Source organism: Macaca nemestrina, chromosome 6 (genome assembly GCF_043159975.1).
Source record: "Macaca nemestrina isolate mMacNem1 chromosome 6, mMacNem.hap1, whole genome shotgun sequence".
In the NCBI taxonomy this organism is placed as follows: Eukaryota; Metazoa; Chordata; class Mammalia; order Primates; family Cercopithecidae; genus Macaca; species Macaca nemestrina.
In genome coordinates this window covers 7287380-7307259 of record NC_092130.1, presented here as the reverse complement: position 1 = coordinate 7307259, position 19880 = coordinate 7287380, and the positions used below count along the sequence as shown (strand labels likewise).

The following is a 19880-nucleotide window of genomic DNA, read 5'->3' as shown; positions in this document are numbered from 1 at the left end:
TGTTGGCCAGGCTAGTCTGGAACACCAGACCTCAGGTGATCTGCCCACCTTGGCCTCCCGAAATGCTGGGATTACAGATGTGAGCCCCCGTGCCCAGCTGACAGTTTTTAATTACTGATTCAGTGTTCTTTCTTGTTATTGGTTTGTTCAGCTTTTCTATTTTTTCTCATGATTCAGTCTTGGTATGTTTCTAGGAAGTTATCCGTTTCTTCTAGGTTATTCAATTTGTTGGTGTATAATTGTTTATAGTAGTCCTTAATGATTCTTTACATTTCTGTAATATTAAATCTGATTTCTCCTCTTTCATTTTACTAAGATCTTTTTTCTTAGTTTAGCTAAAAGTTTTTAAATTTTGTTTTCGTTTCAACAAAAAACTGTTCATTGATCTTTTTAGTGTCCAGTTCATTTATGTCTGCTCTGATCTTTGTTATTTTCTTCCTTCTGCTAACTTTGGGTTAGTTTGTTCTTCTTTTTTTACTTCCTTGAGATGTAAAGTTTGGTTGTTTATTTGAGATCTTTTTTTTTTTCTTGATGTAGGTATTTATTACCGTAAGGTTCCCTCTTGGATTTACTTTTGCTGCATCCTGTAAGTTTTGATATGTTGTGTTTCCATTTTTGCTTGTCTCAACATATTTCTGTGTTCCTCTTTTGATTTCTTCTTTGACCCATTGGTTGTTCAGGAGTATGTTGTTTAATGTCTACATATTTGTGAATTTTCCAATTTTCCTTTTTTTTTTGAGATGGAGTCTCGCTCTGTCGCCCAGGCTGGAGTGCAGTGGCACGATCTTGACTCACTACAAGCTCTGCCTCCCGGGTTCACGCCATTCTCCTGCCTCAGCCTCCCAAGTAGCTGGGACTACAGGCGCCCACCACCATGCCTGGCTAATTTTTTTGCATTTTTAATAGAGATGGGGTTTCACCATGTTAGCCAGGATGGTTTCAATCTCCTGACCTTGTGATCCACCTGCCTCGGCCTCCCAAAGCGCTGGGATTACAGGCTTGAGCCACGGTGCCCGGCCCCAGTTTTCCTTCTGATTTCTAGTTATACAATTGCCAAAATATCATACTTGGTATTATTTCAGTCTTCTTAAATTTGTTAAGACTTGTTTTGTGGCCTCACATATGATCTAAACTGGAGAATGTTGTGTTTGTGCTTGAAAAGAGTATATATTCTGCTGCTGTCAGGTGAAATGTTCTATATAGGTCTGTTAGCTCCATTTGGTCTGAAGTGTTATTCAGATCCATTGTTTTCTTAATTGATACTCTGATGATCTATCCATTGTTGAAAATGGAGTGTTGAAGTCCCCTGTATTACTGTCTGTTTTTTCCTTTAATTCTATTAATATTTGCTTCATTTACTTAGGTGCTTTGATAAGGGAATACATATATTTACTATATATATAAAACCTCTAGATGAATCAACAAACCCTTTATTATTATATAAAGACCTTCTTTGTCTTGTGACAGTTGTTGTTTTTTTTTTACTGTGGGTTTTTTTTTTCTTTTGAGACAATCTTACCCTGTTACCCAGGCTGCTGGTATGACAGTACCAGTACTGTCACTGCTCACTGCAGCCTCAACTACTTGGGCTTCAGCCTCCTAAATAGCTGGGACTATAGGTGTGTGCCACCTCTTGTGACAGTTTTTTTTTTTTTTTTTTTTTGAGACGGAGTCTCGCTCTGTTGCCCAGCCCAGGCTGGAGTGCAGTGGCGTGATCTCGGCTCACTGCAAGCTCCGCCTCCCGGGTTCACGCCATTCTCCTGCCTCAGCCTCCCGAGTAGCTGGGACTACAGGCGCCCACAACCGCGCCCGGCTAATTTTTTGTATTTTTAGTAGAGACGGGGTTTCACCGTGGTCTCGATCTCCTGACCTTGTGATCCGCCCGCCTCGGCCTCCCAAAGTGCTGGGATTACAGGCGTGAGCCACCGCGCCCGGCCAACAGTTTTTGATTTAACATCTGTTTTGTCTGATATAAGTATAGCCAACTCTGCCCTTTTTGGTTGCCATTTCCATGGAATATCTCTTTTCATTTCTTCACTTATAGCTTACATGCATCCTTTTTATTTTTTTTTGAGACAGGGTCTTGCTCTGTTGCCCAGGCTGGAGTTCAGTGGTACAGTCACTGCTCACTACAGTCTTGACTTGCCAGACTCAAGCAATCTTCCCACCTCAGCCTCCTGAGTAGTTAGGACTACAGGCATGCACCCCCGTACCAAGCTAATTTTTGTATTGTTTGTAGAGATGAGGTCTCCCTATGTTGCCTAGGCTGGTCTCGAACTCCTGGACTCAAGTGATCTACCTGCCTTGGCCTCTCAAACTGCTGGGATTACAGGTGTGAGCCACTGTGCCTGGCTACATGCGGGCAACATAGAGTTGGTTCTTGGTTTTTTATTCATTCAGCCACTCTGTATCTTTTTATTGGGTATTGATAGGTAAGGATTTACTATTACCTTTTTTAAAATGTTTTCTGACTGTTTTATAGTCCTTTTGTTACTTCCTCTTTTGCTCTCTTCCTTTGTGATTTGTTGGGTTTTTTGTAGTGGTATGCTTTGATTCCTTTTTCTTTATCTTTTGTGTTATCTATACTACAGATTTTTCTTTGTGATTACCATGGGACTTACATGAAACATCTTTTTTAAGCTGGTAATAGTTTAACTTCTGATATACATAAAATATCTACACTTTACACTTTTTATTGATACCACTGTTAACATCTTTTCTTTTCTTTTTTTTTTTTTTTTTGAGACGGAGTCTCGCTCTGTCGCCCAGGCTGGAGTGCAGTGGCCAGATCTCAGCTCACTGCAAGCTCCGCCTCCCGGGTTCACGCCATTCTCCTGCCTCAGCCTCCCGAGTAGTTGGGACTACAGGCGCCCGCCACCGCGCCCGGCTAGTTTTCTGTATTTTTTAGTAGAGACGGGGTTTCACCGTGTTAGCCAGGATGGTCTCGATCTCCTGACCTCGTGATCCGCCCGTCTCAGCCTCCCAAAGTGCTGGGATTACAGGCTTGAGCCACCGCGCCCGGCCGACATCTTTTCATACTGTGTATATATATCCCTTAAGAAATTATTTCATATATAGCTTTTTTTTTTTTTGAGACAGAGTCTTGCTCTGTCACCCAGGCTGGAGTGCAGTGGCACAATCTTGGCTCACTGCAACCGCCTCCTCCCAGGTTCAAATGATTCTCCTGCCTCAGCCTCCCAAGTAGCTGGGATTACAGGCACCTGCCACCACACCTGGCTAATTTTCTGTATTTTTTTTTTTTTTTTTTTTTTTAGTAGAGACGGGGTTTCATCATGTTGGTCAGGCTGGTCTTGAACTCTTGACCTCGAGTGATTTGCCCACCTTGGCCTCCCAAAGTGCTGGGATTACTAGTGTGAGTCACCATGCATAGCCAAAATTATTTTGTATATAGTTATTTTTAATGCCTTTTTCTTTTAACTTTTATACTAGCATTAAAAGTGTTTTGCATACCAGTGTTAAAGTATTAGAGCATTCTGAATATGACTGTGTTCTTACTTTTACACAGTGAATTTTATACTTTCATGTTTTCTTTTCTTTTTTTTGTTGAGATAGAGTCTCACTCTGTCGCCCAGGCTGGAGTGCAGTGGTGTGATCTCAGCTAACTGCAGCTCCGCCTCCCGGGTTCAAGTGATTCTCCTGCCTCAGCCTCCTGAGTAGCTGGGATTACAGGCGACCACCACCACGCCTGGCTAATTTTTGTATTTTTAGTAAAGACAGGGTTTCACCATGTTGGCCTGGCTAGTCTCAAACTCCTGACCTCAGGTGATGCACCCACCTTGGCCTCTCAAAGTGCTAGGCTTGCAGGTGTGAGCCACTGCCCCCGACCCATGTGTTTTCATTGTTGTTGGTTAGCATCCTTTCATATCAACTTGAAGAACTCCCATTAACATTTCTTGTAAAGCAGTCCTACTGCTGATGAACTCCCTCAGCTTTTGTTTTCTGGGAAAGTTTTTTTTTTTTTTTCCCTTGAGAGATAGGGTCTCACTATGTTACTCAGGTTGGTCTTCAACTCCTGAGCTTAAGCAATCCTCCCAGTTCAGTCTCTCTTTTTTTTGGAGATGGAGTCTCGCTCTGTTGCCCAGGCTGGAGTGCAGTGGCGTTATCTCGGCTCACTGCAAGCTCTGCCTCCCAGGTTCATGCCATTCTTCTGCCTCAGCCTCCCGAGTAGCTGGTACTACAGGTGCCCGCCACCGCGCCCGGCTAATTTTTTGTATTTTTAATAGAAATGGGGTTCCATTGTGTTAGCCAGGATGGTCTCGATCTCCTGACCTCGTGATCCACCCATCTCGGCCTCCCAAAGTGCTGGGATTACAGGCATGAGCCACCGCGCCTGGCCCCAGTTCAGTCTCTTGAGTAGCTAGAACTACTGATGTGCATCATCATTCCCAACTCAGGAAAGCTTTTATTTGTTTTTTTCATTTGTGAAGGACAGCTTGCTTGCTGGATATGGTGTTCTGTGTAGGTTTTTTTTTTTTTTTTCCTTGAGACAGGGTCTTACTCTGTTGCCCAGGCTAGAGTGCAATGGCATGATCCCAGCTCACTGCACTCTCAATCTCCTGGCCTCAAGCAATCCTTCCACCTCAGCCTTCCAAGTAGCTGAGGTGTATGCCACCACAGCTAGCTAATTTTTGTATTTTTTTGCAGAGATGGGGTTTTACCATGTTACCCAGGCTGGTCTTATACTCCTAGGCTGAAGCATTTTACCCACCTCGGCCTCCCAAAGTGCTGGGATTACTTGCGTGAGCCACCGTGCCCAGCCCAGTGGTTTTTTTTCTTTCAGCACTTTGAATATGTTATCTCATTCTCTTCTAGCCTTCAAGGTTTCTGCTGAGAAAACCACTGACAGTCTTGTGAGAGTTTCATTGTATATGACAAGTTGCTTTTCTCTTGCTGCTTTCAAAAATCTCTTTTTGTCTTTGACTCTCCAGAATTTGATCATAATGTATCTTGGCGAAGTTTGTTTTTTTCTTTCTTTCTTTTTTGAGATGGAGTCTCGCTCTGTTGCCCAGGCTAGAGTTCAGTGGCATGATCTTGGCTCACTGCAAGCTTTGTCTCCCGGGTTCGCGCCATTCTCCTGCCTCAGGCTCCCAAGTAGCTGGGACTACAGGCACCCACCACCACGCCCAGCTAATTTTTTGTATTTTTAGTAGGGACAGGTTTTCACTGTGTTGGCCAGGATGGTCTCGATGATCTGACCTCGTGATCCACCTGCCTCGGCCTCCCGAAGTGCTAAGATTACAGGCATGAGCCATCGCACCTGGCCGAAGTTTTTTTTTTTAAGATGAAGTCTTGCCACTCTGTCACCCAGGCTGGAGTGCAGTGGCACCGTCATGACCCACTGCAACCTCTGCCTCCTGGGTTCAAGTGATTCTCCTGCCTCAGCCTCCTGAGTAGCTAGGATTACAGGCGCCCACCACCATACCTAGCTAATTTTTGTATTTTTAGTAGAGACGGGGTTTCACCATGTTGGTCAGGCTGGTCTTGAACTCCTGACCTCAGGTAATCTGCCCCCATCAGCCTCCCAAAATGCTGGGATTAAAGGTGTGAGTCACTGCGCCTGGCCTGTCATTATTACTTTAAATAAGCTTTCTGCCCCTTTCTCTTTCTTTACTCTTTTCACTATTCCTATAATGTGCATTTCATTTTGCTTGATGGTGTCCCATAAATCCTGTAGGCTAACTTTATTCTTTTTCATTCCTTTTTCTTTTTGTTCCTCTAACTGGATAATTTCAAATGACCTGTCTTTGAGCTCATTGCTTCTTTCTTCTGTTTGATCAAGTCTTCTGTTGAATTGCCCTGTGGAATTTTTCATTTTAGTCCTTGTGTTCTTTAGGTCGGGATTGCATATAGTTGTCTATGTTCTCTTGTTGCTCACTGAGCTTCTTTAATACAATTATTTTGAATTCTTTGTTACGAAGTTCATAGATCTGCATTATTTTGGATCAGTTGCTGGTGCTTAATTTTCTTCCTTTGCTAGTGTCATTTGTCCCTGATCATTTGTGATCCTTGTAGCCTTGAATTGGTGTCTATACATTTAAACATGTGGGCACCTCTTCTAGTCTTTATAGACTGGCTTTGTCAAGGAAAGCCCTTCACTTGTCAGCTCATCTAGAGGTTCTGGGTGGACTTGCTGAAGGGCTCTGCAGGCAAGTTTGCTCCTGGAGTCCTTGGATAGGCTGGCCTATTGCTGGAGTCAGCGGGCAGGTGGACCTGAGGCTTGGGTCTGTAGAGGTCATCCTGGTGCCTGGAACTGTGGAAGCAGGCCTGGAGCCTGGGTCATTTGGGGTCAGTCTGAAACCTGGGTCCATAGGAGCTGACGTGGCAGTGGGGTGGGCTTTGAGTCTGAATCTACGAGAACTTACCTGGCACATGTATCTGTGGGAGTGGACTTGGTCCTGACTCCACAGGCACCCGCGTGGCATGGGGTTCTATTGGGGCAGGCCTGTCAACTAGGACTGTGGGTATGAGCCTGGAGTCCAGGTCTCCAGGGATGGGTGGGCCCTGAGCCTAAGTCTGCGGCTGCTGGCTTGGTGCTGGGGTAGGCCTGTAACCAGGTTCTGTTGGGGCTAGCTTGGGTCCATGGGAACCATTTTGGAGCTTGGGGCCATACTTTTCTTTGATCTTTAACTCGAATCTAATTTCATCCTTGATCCCTTGACTTCATTCCCTCTGGATGTGATGAGAGATAAGGAGGTCTGTGAAGGGAGATCACATGGTTAATTGATCGCCATGTTTATTTTCTCATCCCTTTGACTCTCACAGGGAGGCAGAACTAGTGTTGTAGTTGTTGTTGTCCTGTCACGTCACATTCTATTCCCTTGACCCTAGTAGGAGAAGCCTTATATATTAGCGTGTTGCTCTTATATAACAAGACAGTGGCTTTATACATTAAAGGGTCAAGTTCTCTTCTTGGACCTATTTGACAATTATTCCAAATTTGTGGATGGCATTTAATTCATTCACTTTCAGTTGACTTGAAGTAAAACCCTTTTGATTAGTATTATTTGGACAGTTCTCACAAATGTTAATGAGCAGCAGGCTTTCACCACAAAATTGTGTTAATTTTGTGGTACTATTTGGACTTTATTCACATTTGCTAGTAAAATTTTCTCCTTTTCCTAGAAGAGCTAAGCAGCTGACTTTAAAGATGCAAAAGTGAGGTACCGGTGAGGAACAGGAAGAAATTCTTCGTAGCAAAAGAATAAGGATAGCTATAGTTTCTTCAGTCCTAGTTTAGGGTGGATTGATTGGTTTAATTTATAGCTGACAGTTTACAAAGGCCCTTTTGTGAGGACTAGCTCCCTTGATGCTGTTTCTTGGCACTTGGCTACAACAGTTCATGAGCCTACAAAGTTTTAGGAAAGGTGCAAAATGGAGTTTTAGTCTCTTTCCTGGATTGGCTCCCAAATTTTAAAAGAGCCTTTTCTGTGGACAGGCTACAACTGTTTGGGGTCATGAAATTACATGGTTGTAAGGCTAAGAATTGGGCTCCTAGAATGATAATTTATTTTGTAATTTTCACTAAACATTTTCACAGTTGACTTTACCAGCTTATTGACAGTCTGTACTAACCAGAGGTGTGTGATTGAAATTTTAGGCAGTAAATGTGGTATTTGTTACTTTTACTTCTTTTGGTAATCATGTCAGATAGGAATGAGTTAGGTCAGTATGATGATCTGTCACGTGAAAAGAGAAGGGAAAGGCCCTAATGGGAAATGTTGCATTAAACAAAATCATTGATTTGTTTTAAAAATTTTTGAGTGCCTACTTTTGTGGTGGGCACTGTGTATATTAGGTATTGGCTATACAGAGATGAAAAAAGTAGACATCTTTATCTTCATGGAACTTAGTGTTAAATGGGTTTATTTACTGTTATGATTTCTTAGAGTCTTTTAACATGTCTATGTGTACTTTGATTTGGCAAGAGAGATATGCAGGATGAGAGATTTTTAAACTTATCTGACTACATAATTCACTTTGGATAAAACCATATCTTATGGTAATAGTGTTCTTTGGAACCTAGTTTGAGAAATATTTAATGACCCTAAATTCAAGACCAGTGATCTTGGGGTATAATTGTTTTCATTCTATTTGATCATTGGTAGTCTCTGTATTGAAAGGGGGATGGTGACTGGGCATGGTAATTCATGCCTGTAATCTCAGCACTTTGGGAGGCCGAAGTGGGAAGATTTCTTGAGCTCGACTTCGAGACCACCTTGGGTAACATAGGGAGACTCCTGTCTCTACAAAAAATACAAAAATTAGCCCAATGTAGTGGCGTGTGCCTGTAGCCCTAGCTACTCTGGAGGTTGAGGTGGGAGGATTGCTTGAGCCCAGGAGGTCAAAGCTGCAGTGAGTTGTGATCACGCTGCTGCATTCCAGCCTGGATGACAGCAACACCATCCCAAGAAAGGTGGATGGCTTTAGGCAACAAATTCAGAGAGAGAGAGAGAGAGAGAGACAGACAGAGAGAGAGAGGGAGAGTGTGTGTGTGTGTGTGTGTGTGTGTGTGTGTGTGTGTGTGTGTTTGTGATGGTGAATTTATGGTGTATGCTATTAGAAAACGTTACTATATTAAGTCAAAGAAAACTGATGGCTTTTAAATACTTCTGGGAAAAAGGCTGAACACCTATAGGTAATAAAACTGGTAACTAATTTGGATGGGACAGAAGAAATAAAACCACTTCATGATTATTTAAACTTAACATGAAATATATGCAGGAAAAAATCTATTCAGATCATTTAATTAGGCACAAGAAAAGTGGGAAGCCCACTTGGAGCAAGACACCTTGAGTTGTGGCCTGACAGTCCCAGCTGTGCCAAATCATGTCAAGCCTCCATGAGCATTTTAGTTCATATAAATGGAGCTGATAACCTTCTTCCTAACCAGGGACGGTTTTTTGCCAGAGATGCAGGCGCCTGCAGAGAGGCAAAGGTAGTTACTGTCTAAGGGAGTATATCAAGTAAAGTATCCAGGAGGATGGTGTGCATGTGTATATATGTGTGTATATAGGCTTAAGTATGGAACACCCAATTACTGACATTGATAGGAAGGTGGGAGTGTTTTGGTTGGTGCATATGCCTGTGTTGAGGTGTTTGCAGTCAAACTAGGGTAATCTATGTGAGCCAGTAATTTTTGCTTACCTAGTGTAACAAGGGTCTATTTATTTATTTATTTATTTATTGAGATAGAATCTTGCTCTTGTTGCCCAGGTTGGAGTACAGTGGTGTGAACCCATCTCACTGTACTCCGCCTCCTGGGTTCAAGTCATCTCCTGCCTCAGCCTCCTGAGTAGCTAGGATTACACCACGTCCAGCTAATTTTTGTATTTTTAGTAGAGATGGTTTCGCCATGTTGGCCAGGCTGGTCTTGAATTTCTGACCTCAGGTGATCCACCCACCTCGGCCTCCCAAAGTGCTGGGATTACAGGCGTGAGCCACCGTGCCTGGCCACAAGGGCCTTTTTATTTATTTTTTATTTTTTGTATTTTTAGTAGAGATGGAGTTTCATTGTGTGAGCCAGGATGGTCTCGATATCCTGAACTCATGATCCGCCAGCCTCGGCCTCCCAAAGTGCTGGGATTACAGGCGTGTCCACTGCGCCGGGCCACAACGGCCTTTTTCAAGGCCATTTCTGTTGACACAATATGGCCCTTGCATCTTTTCCAAAATTGGGTTGATAATTAGAACAAAATAAATCCTATAATTTGAAAAGAAACATAAGCACAAATAAATAGGCCAAAGCCATTGCTTTATTCTAACACAGTTTTAAAAAATTAGACTTCTAGAAATGATTGTGTCACTCAACTTGTGCGTCATTTTTTAAGAAGAGCCTAAGGGTCACCATCACACTGCTTGCTGTTTTGTTTTAAACTACCACATGTGCACTAATAAAATGCTGTTAATACCAGCAGTGCTACAAAAGCTTGTCTTAACTGTTGCTCAGAAATCATTCTGCTTTCCAAATTGATTCTTTTTTTTAAAGTCATGTTTATTGTGGCATAATTTTCACACAGTAAAATTCACCCCCTTACAGTGTACACTTATATGAGTTTTGACAAATCATGTAATCATATAACCACCACCACAATCAAGATACAGAATAGTTTGATCACCCCCCAAAATTCCCTATTTTATTTTATTTTATTTTATTTTATTTAGATGGAGTCTTGCTCTTGTTGTCCAGGCTGTAGTGCAATGGCACAGTCTTGGCTCACTGCAACCTCCACCTCCTGGGTTCAAGTGATTCTCCTGCCTCAGCCTCCCGAGTATCTGGGATTACAGGCACCCACCACCATGCCCGGCTAATTTTTGTATTTTTAATAGAGATGAGGTTTCGCCATGTGGGCCAGGCTGGTCTCGAACTCCTGATCTCAGGTGATCCGCCCACCTCAGCCTCCCAAAGTCCTGGGACTACAGGCGTGAGCCACCACACCCTGCACTTTATATTCTTTTATTGTCATCCCTTTCCTCCACTGCCAATCCCTGCCAACCACTGTGTCCATATAATTTTGCCTTTTCCAGAGTACTATATAAATGGAAGCATACTTCTGATTCATTCTTTGTCTGGAGAAAACCTAGTTCCTCCAAGCAAACATGTCATCACCTTCTTATGTTTTCAGGAAGGAAAAATGACCATTTTACTTATGGCCAGTGCTGCCCAAGTTTTCCTGGTTACTTTAGGTTTGGATTGTGTACATTCTTTGCATAGCTCATCCCTCTTCTTCATGTACCTAACATTAAGGATCCAGAGTACATCAGAGGTGGCCATTCTCTGAGGGTATTTTAAATTTATAGGTCATTCAATATTGGGTCTGACCAACAGTTCTAGCAACTCAGAATTTAAGTATTTTCTGAAACTTCCTTTTAGGAAAATCCCCCCTTCTTAAACAGTGAAGTTAATACAAATAGCTTTCAATAAAATATTAACTGGAATAGGCATGTAAGTTTTTTATCTGATAGCCAGTATGAGAACTGTCATCTTTTATACCTTTCCAAAAGAAGTAGGATGAGAGGTAGGAAGAAAACTAATGCTGCCTCATAAAATTCTGCCCAGTAGAATACTATCATAGAAATGTATATAGCTGGGCTAGGCTTGGTGGCTCATGCCTATAATCCCAGCACTTTCAGAGACTGAGGCCAGAGAACCGCTTGTGAACCCAGGAGTTTAAGACCAGACTGGGCAACATAGTGAGACCTCTGTCTCTGCAAAAAAAATATATTTTTTTGGAGACAGAGTCAGAGTCTCATTCTGTTGCCCAGACTGGCGTGCTGTGGCACAGTCTCGGCTTGTTACATCCTCTGCCCCCTGGGTTCGAGTGATTCTTGTGCCTCTGCGTCCTGAGTAGCTGGGATCGCAGGCGTGCACCCACCATGTCCTGGCTAATTTTTATATTTTTAGTAGAGACAGGGCTTTGCCATGCTGGCCAGGTTGGTCTCAAACTCCTGACCTCAAGTGATCTACCTATCTCAGCCTCCCAAAGTACTGGGATTACAGGTGTGAGCCACCGCCCCCAGCCTACAAAAAATTTTTTTTAAAGTTAGAAAAAGAAAAAAATAAGAAAAAATAATTTAAAAAATGTACATAGCTTTCTGTCTGAGATGTTTCAGATACATAAATATTAGAAGGAAGATATTTAAAAATCATAGTATATGTATCTAAGTACCATTATCTGATAGTACTTTTGATATTCCTGTGGCTATCCTGTAATTGTTCTCTTAATCCTGTGTGAAGATAATAAAAATAGTATTGCATACTAACTTATAAAAACTAAAGAGAAACCCAAGGAAGATGAACAGTGTAGTTATCCATGTTTATTAATCTCTGAATGTTTTATGAGTTAGAGATTTACGTAGTATAAGTTCTCTTATAGACCTGGTTTTTATTGTCTTTGACGTGCCAGTGATGTTTTCAGATGCAAGGAAATGTATCAAGTTACAAATAGAAGGGATCTTTTCGTTTGTTCTGATTGATTTATTGAAATTTATGGAGCTTAAAAATTGCGGGACCTTTTTTTTTAAGGCTATGAAAATGATTCTGTAGAAGACCTGAAGGAGATGACTTCAATATCTTCACGGAAGAGAGGTAAAAGAAGATACTTCTGGGAGTATAGTGAACAACTTACACCATCACAGCAAGAGAGGATGCTGAGACCATCTGAGTGGAACCGAGATACTTTACCAAGTAATATGTATCAGAAAAATGGCTTACATCATGGTAAGAGGGGATTGCAGTCAGATATTTAGTGTCACTTTAATTAAGTTGAGATACTAATCGATAATGCTTTGCTTACTCCATGTACCTAGACATTCAACCCTTCCTAGCAAACTGGAGATGGGGACTATAGAGCTGCTACATTTGCATGACTACTTTTCATCACTCACAAATAGCTTTTACCAGTGTTAAGAGTTCTCACCTAAGCAGGGAGGAAGGACTATGTAAACATGATTTCATTTCTAGTCCCTTCTTAATCTACTTACCCATCCAGGAAATGACCAGGAGGCTGCTGATTTCTGACCTGTCAGTTGCTATAACCAGAAAGGGTTGAGGAGAAAGTGAACGGGCTCTCTTACATTCTTGTCTAATCCCCAGACCTAAATGTAAATGGGGGGACTGGAATTCAAATCGTAGTGGGGATAAAAGGACAAGGAAAGAAAAGAAAGGGAGGATGGTTATGGAGAAAAGGAGTAGTAGAGAAGAGTTGAATACCTGTAGTAGGAATCAAAAGAAGTTTATAAGCTTAGGTAGGTCAGGTCATATGCTGCGACTCATGCCTGTAATCCCAGCACTTTGGGAGGCTGAGACGGGAGATCACTTGAGTCCAGGAGTTAGAGTCTGCGATGAATTGTGATTGTGCCACTGCGCTCCATCCTGGGCGATAGAGGGAGATCCTATTTCTAAAAAAATTTAAAAAATGACAGTCTTAGGTAGGACAGATTTTTTATTGTGATTCCGTACAAATTTTATTTTTAAATTAATCCAAAGTTTCTAGTTCTTCTGCTCTGAATTAAAAAAAAAAATTAATACCAACTCTTTACTGGAAAAAGTGGGGAGGGGAACTACTAGTAAGCGTGATGGTTAGTAAACAGGTTATTCACTCATCGTACAGATGTGAGTTGCTAAGGATTTTTGAGGACAAGAATTCCATCTGATGTATGTTTGTGCCTCATTTTTCCTTTCCACTCGCAACCACGTGTACTATATTGTCGCTCAGTAAATAATTACCAAGTATTTGCCTTCAGATAAGTTTTCTACCAGAAGTGAAACATTAAGTCTAGTCAGTATCCCAAGTAGCATATGATGAGTACTAGGAAAGTTGAAGGAGTTCGGAGGACGGAGGCATCCCTTTTGCCTGGAGTGACAGACCAAGACTCCTTGAGTCTTCTATAATGTTATTTATCAAAGCAACTAAAGAAGAGCTTTTAAACAAGGTTATGCTTACTTGTTGGATTTTCGAGTTCAGTACAAAAATGTGTATGTCTGACAGTTTTCAGACATAGCATCAGAAACATCTTGGATTGAGTAAAATCTCCAAACTCTCTTCTGACTGTGTATTATACCCTAGTCCTGATTTTGGTGTTTAGTTGAACTCGTACTCATCCTGAGATTTGAGATGCTTAGTATGCCATGCGAATAATGAAGAATCTGTCATGCTGAGACTATAAGCCTAGGGTGGGGAAGAACTTGGAAAAAGTTAGAACTCTGCCATATCACCCCCCATTTCCTGCAGCCACAAGATGGGAAGGAGAGGAGGCCAGCCCTTCTAGGATAGATTGTTAAACATGCTACATGCCAAGACTTCTGAAAAGAAAGGGTAGTGGTGGGAAGTGGTTTAAAATGTGGCTGTGAAAAATGTGTCTCTTGTTAATTAAAGTGATATAACTTAAACTTCTTTTAAACTGTTTATAGGAAAATATGCAGTAAAGAAGTCACGGAGAACTGATGTAGAAGACCTGACTCCAAATCCCAAAAAACTCCTCCAGATAGGCAATGAACTTCGGAAACTGAATAAGGTGATTAGTGACCTGACTCCAGTCAGTGAGCTTCCCTTAACAGCCCGGCCAAGGTCAAGGAAGGAAAAAAATAAGCTGGCTTCCAGGTAAATGCTAATAATGTTCACTCATGTGAAGAAAGTTTATGAGGTGAGATTAGGCCCTAAGTGAGTTTTTATAGAAGGACAACCACTTCAGCCATTATTCAGAAATTGTATTTTTCTTTTATAAATACTACAATGAGAATATTATAATTTTTCTTTTGAAAGTAGGAGATGGTATTTTTGTTTTATGGAAAAAGTTTTTAAGAGGGGAGAGATGAATGGACTCTGGTGCATTATGTTATAGTATAACAATAAAAAATTTTTCATAGCTTTATTTTGTGTTTGCTTTTTTAGTAAGGCAGAGTTATTGAGCTATAACTTACAGTAAAATGTATACCTTTTAATGTATACTTCTATGAGTTTTGACAAACATATCCAATCATATAACCACCACCACAATCAAGATATTGAACATTTTCATCATCTTAAAAAGTTGCCTTATGTCTCTTTGTAAAGGCAAACCCCTTCCTGCACCCATAGCCCCTCAACACCACTTACCTGTCTTCTGTCTCCATAGTTTGCCTTCTGCATAATGTCATGTACATGGAATATACTGTATGTACGTAGCCTTTGATTGAGCCTGTCTTCCTTTTTTTTTTGAGACAGGGTCTCACTCTGTCACCTAGGCAGTGGCCTGATCTCCGCTCACTGCAACCTCTGCCTCCAGTACTCAAGGGATCCTCCTACCTCAGCCCCTTAAGTAGCTGGGATTATAGATGTGACCCATCATGCCCAGCTAATTTTTGTATTTTTTGTAGAGATGGGGTTTCACCATGTTGCCCAGGCTGGTCTCAAACTCCTGAGCTCAAGCGATTTGCCTGGCTTGGCCTCCCAAAGTGCTGGGATTACAGGCGTGAACCACCACGCCCAGCTGAATCTGTATTCTTTCATTCAACATGATGCATTTAAGATTCATCCATATTGTTGCCTGGAGTAATAATTTGTTTCTTTTTGTTGCTGAGTTGTATTCCTTTGGGTGGAGATATACTACAGTTCATCCATTCACCAGTTGAAGGGCATTTGGGTTGCCTTCAGTTTTTGGCAATTATGAATAAAACCATCAACATTCACTTACAGATGTTTGTGTGAATATATTTGCATTTGTCTTAGATAAATATCCAAGCATATATGTTTATAAGAAACTGCCAAACTATTCTCCAAAGTAGCTATATGTACTGTTTTACATTCCTACTAGCAACACATGAGGGTTCCACTGGCATCACATCCTCTACAACTTTTGGTATTATCAGTTTTTGTTTGTTTTTATTTTTGTTTTATAGTCACTTTAATAGGTGTTTACTGATCATAGCTTTATTTCTAAATGTGTGCTAAATTTTTAAAAATCAATTTGCATAAATGATTATGTTGTGTTTTCTGGTAACTCAGTCGTTTGATAAACATCAGTAGGCAGCGGTTTTGGATTGCTGTTAGAAAATGAAAGATGAATATTCACTTAAAAAAGAAAGCAGGCTGGGCATGGTGCCTCATGCCTGTAATCCCAGCACTTTAGGAGGCCAAAAAGAGAGGGTCACTTGCAGCCAGGAGTTGGAGAGTAGCCTGGGCAACATAGCAAGACCCCTTCTCCATAATTAAAAATAATAAAATTAAAATTAAAAAAAGAAAAAGAAAGTGAACTAACTGCTCCTTCCTTTCACAGAGCTTGTCGGTTAAAGAAGAAAGCCCAGTATGAAGCTAATAAAGTGAAATTATGGGGCCTCAACACAGAATATGGTAAACCTAAAGTTTTAAGAAGCTGATTAACCACCTATTGATTTGCTGAGCACTCTCTCTTTTCTTTGGTTTGTGATTTGCTTTCCCTGTATTCTGCCTAGTTTTTGGCTAGCCTCCTATTTGTTTATCTGTTCAGTAAGCCACATACTCATTTTCCTTCATTCTTGTCCTCCTTTTAGTATAAGTTTCTGTACTGGTGACTTCCCAATCTACATCTCATCTGTATACTAACAAGCTGATCCACTTGTGACCATGATAATGTATTTATTTTATTTTTTCTGTAAAAGATGTGGAAAGTTTTACTATTAAGAATAGGCAGCAAAAGCAACCTGCATTTCTCGAAAGATCACAGTAATTTCTTCTGTTTTATAATTGTATTACTGGGTTTGCCTCTTTTGTTGACTGATTTTAATATTTTCCCTAAATTGAATAATGATATTTTAGGCTTCATATGAATAATTTAGACCTGTGTTTTTCAGATTTGATTGCTTATTGGAATTGTCTGTGTACTTGGTTAAAATACACATTTCTAGGCTTCTCTGCAGATCTTCTGAATTAGATTTTGTGTACAAGTAGAACTCAAGAATCCATATTTTTAACACTTCTCAGATCATTCTCTTTGTGTGTGTGTAAGACAGGGTCTTACTCTGTTGCCCAGGCTAGAGTGCAGTAGTGCAGTCACAGCTCGCTGCAGCCTCTACCTCCCGGGCTCAGGTGATCCTCCCACCGCAGCCTCCCGGGTGTCTGGGAATACAGGAGTGCGCTAATACGCCTGGCTAATTTTTTGCATTTTTTATAGAGGTGGAGTTTCTACTGTGTTGCTCAGGCTGGTCTCAAATTTGTGGGCTCAAGCAATCCACCCACCTCACCCTCCCAAAGTGCTGGGATTACAGGCATGAGCCGCTGCACCCAGTTAAGATTATTCTTTTTTTTTGAGACGCCCTGTTGCCCACGCTGGAGTACAGTGGCTCGATCTCAGCTCACTGCAACCTCTGCTTCCCAGGTTCAAGCAATTCTCCTGCCTCAGCCTCCCGAATAGCTGGGACTACAGGCCTGCGCACCACACCTGGCTAATTTTTGTATTTTTAGTAGAGATGGGGTTACACTATGTTTGCAAGGCGGGTTTGGAACTCCTGACTTCAGGTGATCCACCTGCCTTGGTCTCCCAAAGTGCTGGGATTACAGGCATGAGCCACTGCACCTGGGCCCAAGATTATTCTTAATGCAACCATTCTAGCACTTATTCAGGAACTACTGGTTTTGATCTAAACCAAAGTGCTTCTCGGCGTTTCACATCGTAGCACATGTAAAAATTATCATCTCTTAGGCATCATGGAATATAAGAAGAGTAGGCTGCTCATAGGAGGAGGTCCCCATGAGCTGAGGGGATAATTATTTTACACATTTAGAACCCTTTTACAGCACTTCAGGGGTATGGGAAGCTCTGGTTTTGATCTTCTGTGATAAGAACACCTCCCTTTTCTCTTATTTTGTTTAAGCCTGGTGTTATAAGAGTTAGTATATTCCTTTGCCTCAAAAATTGTCCTCTTCAATGTGTGGTTCTTTTGGGCAAGTTGAATCTGAAAGTGAAACAGTGTGAAAAATGATCAATTATTTGTTTCTAGAGGTTTTCTTACGTTTAGCGTGTCTGGCACATAGGTGTTCAATAAACTGTGCAGTTTTTCTTAATCCTTTATCTTGATTATTTTCCTTTGGTGAGGGCAGAAAAAGAATTTTCTTTTTTTTTTTTTTTTTTTTTTTTGAGACGGAGTCTCGCTCTGTCGCCCAGGCTGGAGTGCAGTGGCCGGATCTCAGCTCACTGCAAGCTCCGCCTCCCGGGTTCACGCCATTCTCCGGCCTCAGCCTCCCGAGTAGCTGGGACTACAGGCGCCCGCCACCTCGCCCGGCTAGTTTTTTGTATTTCTTAATAGAGACGGGGTTTCACCGTGTTAGCCAGGATGGTTTCGATCTCCTGACCTCGTGATCCGCCCGTCTCGGCCTCCCAAAGTGCTGGGATTACAGGCTTGAGCCACCGCGCCCGGCCAGAAAAAGAATTTTCAACTGTAAAGTTTTCTACTTAAGAAATGAACTTGTGTTTTATTTAACAGCCACTCAGTAAATGAATGAAATAAAATAACTGTTGGTGTGTTGTAATGCAAAGCTATCCATTTTCCTATTGTTCTTTCTTACTATTGAAACATTTTGGCCTTGAACTCTGCTAGTGGTGCCCTGGCCTCCTCCTAGATATCTGGAAGTCACTGTTACTTCTTTGTGGAATGCTTATTATCCATTACCTATCAGCTCAGTAGTTTCTAGAATTTGTGATTTACAATTTGAAAAAGATTTTGAGACTTGAGAACATAGGCTTGCCAACTTTATATTTTGCCAAGTGAGAACATTAAAAAGAACATCATCTACTATTGCTGTAATTTCATATAAGGAAGGATATTTTAGTATTAAAAATTTGAGAAGGGCATAATCTCATAATAGAAAATACATTTAGCTTTATGAAAAATATACTCTGTTGTCTTGATCATTTTTAATATGTCATGAACTGGCATTGTTCCAGGGACTAGCTTCAGGGGCCTATTGTACTACTCATCTCATCCTATCCCACCAAACTTCCTTCTGTTGATTCCTCCTGCCAAAGCTTACTGGAGACTGCTCTGTGAATCCTGTGGAAACTGGTTGACTCCGAATGAGAAATAGAATGTTAGCCCTTCACCCTGACCCTGACTGACGTATTTTGTCCCTAAGAAAGCTATATGGAAAAATTAAAACAGAAAATCCCTTGATGAATATGGCATCAGAGGAGGAGGATCTGTTTATGAGTTGAATGTTTGGACTCAATTTCTGAGAGCCAGGTGCTTCTATTTCCTAAACCAGAGGTTTGTGGTAGCATGAGAGCGCTTTCCCTTTTTTCTCCCTGCCCCGTAATGTGCTTGGACACTGTCAAGGCTTGAGAAGAACTATTCTGCTCAGTTTTACTTTAGATTTTATAGTGTTTTTTCTTTTTCTTTTCTGTTTTTTTTTTTTTTTTGAGACAGAGTTTGACTCTTGTTGCCCAGGCTGGAGTGCAATGGCGCTATCTTGGCTCACCACAACCTCCGCCTCCTGGGTTCAAGCGATTCTCCTGCCTCAGCCTCCTGAGTAGCTGGGATTACAGGCATGCACCACTACACCTGGCTAATTTTGTATTTTTAGTAGAGACAGGGTTTCTCCATGTTGGTCAGGCTGGTGTCCTACTCCCGACCTCAGGTAATCTGCCTGCCTCGGCCTCCCAAAGTGCTGGGATTACAGGCATGAGCGAACGTGCCCGACCGTGTTTTCTCTTTTAAAAGTAACTTTATTTACTTTTAATGTATTGAGTATGGGAGAACCCCATTGTTTTCCCTAAGTCTAGCCTGTATGCAAATATCCTTGAGTAAGTAGTATTCTCTTTCAATTATTCATGGAGGAGAAAACACAGATTTTTTGTTTCAAGTGATTTAGGAGGTTAGCTGTACTTTACGTGTTCAGTGACACATTTTACATATACTGGCCCTGAATGTAGTTTTTTTATTTTTATTTTTATTATTTTATTTATTTATTTTTGAGATGGAATCTTGCTCTGTCGCCCAGGCTGGAGTGCAGTGGTGCAATCTCGGCTCACTGCAAGCTCTGCCTCCTGGGTTCATGCCATTCTCCTGCCTCAGCCTCCCGAGTACCTGGGACTATAGGCGCCTGTCACTACGCCCGGCTAATTTTATTTTTTTGTATTTTTAGTAGAGATAGGGTTTCACCGTGTTTGTCAGGATGGTGTCGATCTCGTGACATCGTGATCCACCCGCCTTGGCCTCCCAAAGTGCTGGTATTACAGGTGTGAGCCACTATGCCCGGCCTCTGAAAGTAGTTTTAAATTGTCCCTCTCACTTTCCTCTTCAGCTGCGGTTTAGATTGGCCCCTTCTCAGTATTGCTAGATGAAGAATAACAAATTACTGGTTTTTACACCAGGCATTGTGGCATGCTTCTGTAATCCCAGTTACTTAGGA

The 19880-nt window shown here is 41.5% G+C and overlaps 1 protein-coding gene across 3 annotated transcripts in view; it reads left to right on the top strand.

Moving 5' to 3' along the window:
• LOC105480886 (CREB3 regulatory factor) overlaps positions 1-19880 on the top strand; it is an 84340-nt gene that overhangs the window by 49454 nt on the left and 15006 nt on the right. For all 3 annotated transcript variants that reach the window (XM_071098084.1, XM_071098085.1, XM_024792589.2), the window contains 3 exons: positions 12044-12238; positions 13931-14120; positions 15775-15848. In XM_071098084.1, coding sequence (XP_070954185.1) covers positions 12044-12238; positions 13931-14120; positions 15775-15848 — 459 coding nt within the window. The remainder of the gene's footprint in view (positions 1-12043; positions 12239-13930; positions 14121-15774; positions 15849-19880) is intronic.